This window comes from Perca fluviatilis, chromosome 18, assembly GCF_010015445.1.
Source record: "Perca fluviatilis chromosome 18, GENO_Pfluv_1.0, whole genome shotgun sequence".
In the NCBI taxonomy this organism is placed as follows: Eukaryota; Metazoa; Chordata; class Actinopteri; order Perciformes; family Percidae; genus Perca; species Perca fluviatilis.
The window spans coordinates 11,886,365-11,893,258 of record NC_053129.1 but is presented as its reverse complement, the minus strand read 5'-3'; the positions used below and the strand labels follow the sequence as shown (position 1 = coordinate 11,893,258).

The window sequence follows — 6,894 nt, the reverse complement described above, 5'->3', positions numbered from 1 at the left end:
CATCCTCTTACGGAAACATGTGACTTACACAATCAGCAGAGATAGCTTTGCCTTCGCCGGGAGAGCTTAAAGCAAATACAGCTGAGACATGTGTGAGCCGCACCGCTGTAACTCGTGCGATACTGAGCCATTAGGAGTTAAAGGACACCTTCTGCCAATGGCGGCTTAACATCTGGTTAGTATTTCATCTGCTGGGTGACATTTTTTTCAAGAAAACATACAGATGAACCGGGGAGGGGGGGGGGCACTTTCCAGGAAAAAGGGATCACTTCAGACCTTTTTTAATTTTGCTTGCAAAGTTGGCGTGAAGATATTTGACCAGACTGCTGGACAGTTTGTTTCAGTATGGAAAATATAGTACAGCATTCCCAACTGTATACCACTCCTGTGCTTTCTCAAAGCATTAGTGAGTTTGAAAATCGTTAAAACCTCAAAACTGGAAGGATTTCTAGTTTTAAAAAAGTTGAAAAAAATTAAGAGTGGCATCTGCTCGCTGTGTTCCAGACTTGACCCACGCTGTAAATTCCGAACAGACCAACAGGACATCATTTTCAGCTGAATGTTTTCCACAGCTTCGTGTCCATCTCCGCCAATCACCCATACACAACGATCCAGTGTGGACCCTTCAAAAGCTAAAGCACAAAGAGCTGGAGCATGATGTGCCTGGCTGCATTTGTAAGGGGCCTCCTCCCTTCCACTGCCAGTTCACGTTAACCCACATGTCATACTTGTTGCACGAGTGTGCGCATGTCAGGTTTGATAAAAATCTAAATCGCTGCACAATTGCATGGGTGAACACGAGGAGACCTTGGTGATATACCTGCCCTCTGAAACACCTCTACTTAGGACTCATTAAAATGTCAAGTGTTTTCTCAAAGCCATTAGGATGATCATACTAAATATCAGAGAATATATCAGAGAAACCAAAGGGCCGAATGAACCGATGGCGACTTGGACTGGATTTATTTTGACATTCTTCACATTACTGGTTCTCAGGCCTGCCTGACCATTCCTCTCCCAGTATTTCAAATAAACCCATCGCCGAGCCGTTCCTCAAATAAGCAGGGCAGGACCCGACGATGCACCTCGCAAACACCAGATTATGTTGCTAAACTCAAAAGATAGTGGGAAAAGAACCATGAGAAGGACTGAACAGATAAACTGAGTTTTCTATCAGGAGATTTAGAATAGCCTCGGTCGCTCGGAGGAGGTCTGAGTCTTCAAGTCTCCATCCAGCGATTATTGCTGGGAACATAAAATCCCTGCATTTATGACGTCTTTCCTTACGTTATCCCACGGGCCAGTAGGCATGGACGGTCCTCTTGTAGAGTCAAGTTTCGCTCTCTCTCTCACAGAAAACTCTTGAATGACTACTAGAGTGAACCACAGAGTCTAAGTCAGTGAAAACATTGGTCTCTGTGTTGTCTGAGTGGTTCTACTCATCAACCACAAAAGTTTAGGACAAGAGTTTTTATAGTTTTTACTGCCTCCAAATATTTCACCATGACATGAAGTTGATTCATGAACGATCTACATCCATGCAGGACAGTAAGATTCTCACTCAGTTTGACCTTTTTGTGCAAATGTCTAGGTCATTACAAACTCATTTCCATTGCCCAGGTGGAGTGTATGGCATGTGACCAAAATGACTAAAATCCAAATGCCATATTGTTCATTAAATGTGTGTAGAAGGAACACCTGGCTAAAGGCCTTTTTTAAATTTTTTTTAATAAAGTCTTTCAGTTACTTGTGCACTGATCCTCTCGAAGGACAGTTCTTGCTACAACTTAATATTTTCAAGATATTCTAATACCAAAAGATGCTGAAGCTGGGGCCTTAAGAAACGGATTTGCATACTTTGCAAGACAATATTGGAACTTTTCTCTTTTGCCAAAGATGATTGGTTCCATCCAGCTTTCCGCACATCATCATTTTTATCAGCAGAGGTGTGGACTCAAAGCACATGGCTTGAACTTGAGTCAGACTAAAGTCTTGAATCTGAAGACTTTAAAGCTGGTTTTACTCAGAACGACACTAATTCGTATGACGTGCCGTCTGACCATGTCAAAAGTGTTCATTGGTGTTCCCAAGGGCGTAGCGGACACAGGGTATGCGGGGGACATGCCCCCTTCACTTTACATGACTGTGCCCTATGTCCACCACACTTACAACACGTCTGAGTTGATTTGAACGCACCATAAGCAGGCGACGTGCACGTTACTCAGGTTCGGTCAGTTGATTGATAGACTGGCAATGATAAAATAATATATAATAAAAAAATATATACAAAAGAATATAGGGAGGAAACCTCATTTGAATATGAAATCATTGGGATCAGTGTATGTGATGGAATACTGTAATTAGAATGTGTAAGAGTCAACAAAATTTGGGCTATTACGGTCAAAGATATATTCGGGGAGGCCTGCCCCTGGACACCCCTACACTAGTTAAACGTTAACAGGTCTCCCATTGGGCAAGATGCGGCGGTAAAACAGTATGCAACGGTTTATGGAAATGTCAGTGTTTCCATCAGTCATAAATTAAATGTAGACTAATTGGAATCCGCGATTTGGAGAGACAAATGGTACATGATCTTTAAATAAAATTCATCCTCCTGAACAATCTGCCCCCTCACTTCTGAAATTACGGCTACGCCCCCGGCTGTTCCAAAGGCCCACACTCGAAAGTCGGACAAGATGCGATTTTCAATACAGGGATTAGTTCCCCGTATTAGTTCAAATACGGGGATAACTGGGTACACTGTCATCTTTCCTCGAACGCATTCATAGTGTTGTACTGATTTGTACACGCAGAAAGTGACAAAGGTAATTGTGTAAAGAACAAGAAAATAAGCTTTACCGAAAACCCTGCTTATTTCCTCAACTCACCATGCTCTGACGCTCCGTGATGTTGGCATGCTCGCCGATGTTGGAAAGGTGTTGGGGGGGAAGAGGATTCAGACCATCCAACAAGCACTTCAGTCGGAGCCTACTGCCACCTTTGGACCTGGATTGACAAAAAAAAAATGAAAAATCACAAAAAACTTGACTTTGATGAGAATACAACTTCACTTGGACTATTTGCAAAGACTTAAAATGAATTGATATCCTCCCTAAAAACAAAGATTAAAACTGACCTGATAAGACAGTGAGCGAATCCACTTCTTCACAAAGGTAATTTTTGACTTGTCAAAGTAAGAAAAGCACGGGTGTTACGAACAACATTAAAGGCCCTGAAAACCCACACAGGTGTTTGGAGTTGATCTGGCTGATTAGACCTCTCCCCATGTGTGTGGGTGTGTTTAAACTGATTGACTGACATCTTCCTGAGTCTCCTCTTAGCTTTATGGACCTTTTCTCACAGAAGACATTTTGACTTGTCATAGTAGGAAAAGCACAGCTGGAATTGATAACCTTAACGATGGCTCAGTTCCATCAAGTGTCCCAGTAAGCTATTTCAGTGAGTCAGCATGCACAGTACCAGGGCCTCTCCTGAGTGGAATGCAGCCATCATTAATGGTTTTGAATACGCCTGTGCTTTTCCTACTATGACATGTCAACGTGTCTGCCGTGAAAAAAGGTCTATTGCACCTGTTTGGGCAAATTACACCTTTAATCGTTCCTATAGGTAGATGAAGATTTGTGACCTAATACATTCCCATCAAAGCTCTGGCCCCCGTTTAACTTGAGCAGAGGTCTAATCAGTCAGAATAACCGAAAACACCTGTGTGGATGTTCAGAGGCTTTAAAGATTGCTCGGTTCTATTTCTGTGCCATAAAGTTATGACAGTGTGACAATACCAGGACCTTGGAACTGAAGTAGCTACATGGAATTTAACAATAGAGGAAAACCAGGAAAGGAGGAATCTCCATTAGAAAAGGAGATAGGCTCTTTGGCCAAAAGAGCTTCACAGACTACGGTAAACTCAACATGCCAGAGCCAACAGGCCTGGCTACGACATTCCACTGAAGCCTACAAACTCTATTTTGCCATGCGGCTGATTGGCAGTCATCATCAGTTAGGTGGTAAGCAGAGAAAGCTATAGAGTCTAAGCTAGACATCTCCAGGGCCTCATTATAAGCCATATTCGCCAGCAGCACAGACTCTTGTGTCTGAGTGCCCAGGAGTAGCAAGAGGGCCCACTTCATCAGAAGCAGTAAGGATACATTCTTCCTCCACTAGGTCTTGTTCAGGATGACTGAATAAGTCTTTGTGAAGCGTGATATATTATAGAATAAACAGCTTGCCTCAAATCCATTCACAATCACGGGCAAAAATCTTTCTGATTCATCTTTAATCCCAGACAGCACCACACCTTTATCTCATAATTACCCACAAGGAAATACACAGGGATAGTATCAGTTTGGTTAGGAATTAGAGGAAAGGCAGGGAGAACGCCCATTCTGAGCATACCCTGACAGCCATCCAGACACTGGATTATACAGCTAGAAAAGTGGAATTGAAGACAGGCTGAGGCAGATTGTGGGACTTACACATCCATTTAGCATCAGATGTAAGGAAGCGATTTTCCAACCAGGGCTCCCTGCCGCAGTTGCCAGGATATGTGGAGTAACTCAACTCATTTTAAAATTTTGAAATTAAGATTTGATTAAATAATATATACCCATATTGAGTCAGCTATAACACTTGAAAACTATGTGTTGCATTTCAGCATGTAGTTAGCAAGTGAGCAGAGAAGTGAAAAGTTAGCTAAGGTAATGGATAAATATAAGCTAAAAGCAAACTGGTTGAAATTGCTAATGGAGAAATTGTTACAATAGTTAGCTAACCATAAAAGATAAATTGTTACAATAGTTGGCTAAAGGTAAAGGATAAGTTGTTACAAAAGTTAGCTAACCATAATGGATAAATTATTACAATAGTTAGCTAAAGGTAATAGATTATTTCAATAGTTAACTAACAGTAATAGATACATTGTTACATTAGTTAGATAAAGTATTAGGTAAGCGGTTACAATAGTTAGCTAACGTAATAGATAAACTGTTACAATAGTTAGATAAATATAATAAATTGTTACAATATTTAGCTAACAATGAAAAAATTGTTGCATTAGTTAGCTAACCGTAATAAATTGTTACAATAGTTAAATATAATGGATAAATTGTTACAATAGTTATCTAACATTAATGGATAAGTTGTTACAATAGTTAGCTAACTGTTATAAACTGTTACAATAGTTAAATATAATGGATAAATTGTTACAATAGTTAACTAACCATAATGGATAAATTGTTAAAATAGTTGGCTAATGGTAATTGATAGGTTGTTTCAAAAGTTAGCTAAAAGGTAATAGATAAATTGTTAGGTTAGTTAAACCTTTAGTGCGTAACTTTTTTGTATTAATGAATTGAACGTCCTTTACATTCAAGCCATTGCCAAATTAGTTGCTACAAAGTTAATTTGTAGACTATCAGCTCAAGTCTCTCTGTATTTCTCAGTATGGCTAGGTTTAGAAAATGTCTGCAGAAACTTGAGTGAAGATAATTACCTCTGAAGAGTCCATTGCGTGTTTTTTATTTTTAATCCTCCTATCCTCCTTGGCTACTAGCAACTGCATGGAGGAGTGGGGGCAGTGGGCTAACAGATTTGTTGTCATTACCTAAAATTCCTCATGGGGGCCACAGAAACTATGCACTATAGCTTTAACAGTAATGGATAAATAGTTGAAGTTCAAAAGGTTGAAATGTCCAGTTCCTGCAACTCTAAGTGGTAGAAACACAAATGCAAACTTGGCTGGACTTTAACATTGGCAGTGCATTATGAAAAGAATTATAGAAAAAATACCTACTTTTATATTAACACTGTTAAATAACATTCAATCATCGATTCAAACAAGCACATTAGAAAGATGGCGGGTAATGTTGATGAAGGGGTGGAGTTGATCGGATATGGCTGTGGGGACAAAACGGGATAGTAACCATGGTAATATAGCAAGTGCTTGAACACTATTCGACTTGAATAAAGAGGTTGACAGTGACTAATTCATTCAACCGTTTTAAATTAGGGCTAAAAATTGACATTGACCTTATGACTTTTGTTACAAACTTGATTTAATTTTTTTTATTAAATGAATATGAACAATACATTTCTTATCTTAGCAGTTAGAACACACACAAAACAGTCAGAAAGCAGAGAATACAATTTTATAGACATCCTTCTCGTAAGCTCACCTATCATTTCATATCAGAAAATTGAAATAAAGTTCAAAAGGCACACGCAACAGCAATTGATAAGAACATAAAATAATTAAGCAACTGTGAGCGGATGTTTTTTTGACTGTGACCAATCACGGAGAGCTACTGAATCATGTCCTGAAAGCCCGTTATTTTTATTTTTCAGTGTTCTACTTGAAATGTGTTTGAAATCTCTTTGGGCACTTATTTCTTTCTTAAAGATTATTTTTTTGGACAGTTTCAGCCTTTATTCTGATAGGACAGCAGAAGAGAGAGAGGAGGGGGAAAGGACATGCAGCAAAGGGCCGCAGGTCGGAGTCAAACCCGGGCCCGCTGTGTCGATGAGTAAACCTCTATATATGGGCGCACGCTCTACCAACTGAGCTACCTGGGCACCCACATTTGTTATTTGAGGATAACAACGAGCCACTACCAGTGTCAGCCTTTGTTTTCGGTGTACATAAATCGAATTCATTTCGTACATTGAGAAAAAAAAAAAAATTCTAAAATAATTTGTTTTTTATTATTTAAGTTTTATTACCATGATATCACGTATGGGAAAATGTACTGTAAGAAAACTTATTTTACTTAATTTACACCTTTTGGTTCTACATTGGTTACCTTATCAGTACTTCCTCTGTAATAAGGGTTCTTTAAAATCAAACTCTATAGAGCCAACCATCAACCAAGTCGACACAAG

General features: G+C 39.5%; 1 protein-coding gene across 2 annotated transcripts in view; it reads right to left on the bottom strand.

Moving 5' to 3' along the window:
- The window catches only part of LOC120546813 (centrosomal protein of 128 kDa), a 113,889-nt gene extending 110,626 nt beyond the window's left edge, over positions 1 to 3,263 (bottom strand). For both annotated transcript variants that reach the window (XM_039782025.1, XM_039782026.1), the window contains exons 1-2: positions 3,137 to 3,263; positions 2,889 to 3,006 (exon numbers count right to left, since the gene is read on the bottom strand). In XM_039782025.1, coding sequence (XP_039637959.1) covers positions 2,889 to 2,891 — 3 coding nt within the window. In that variant the 5' untranslated portion in view covers positions 2,892 to 3,006; positions 3,137 to 3,263. The remainder of the gene's footprint in view (positions 1 to 2,888; positions 3,007 to 3,136) is intronic.
- Between the last annotated feature and the right edge of the window lie 3,631 nt (positions 3,264 to 6,894).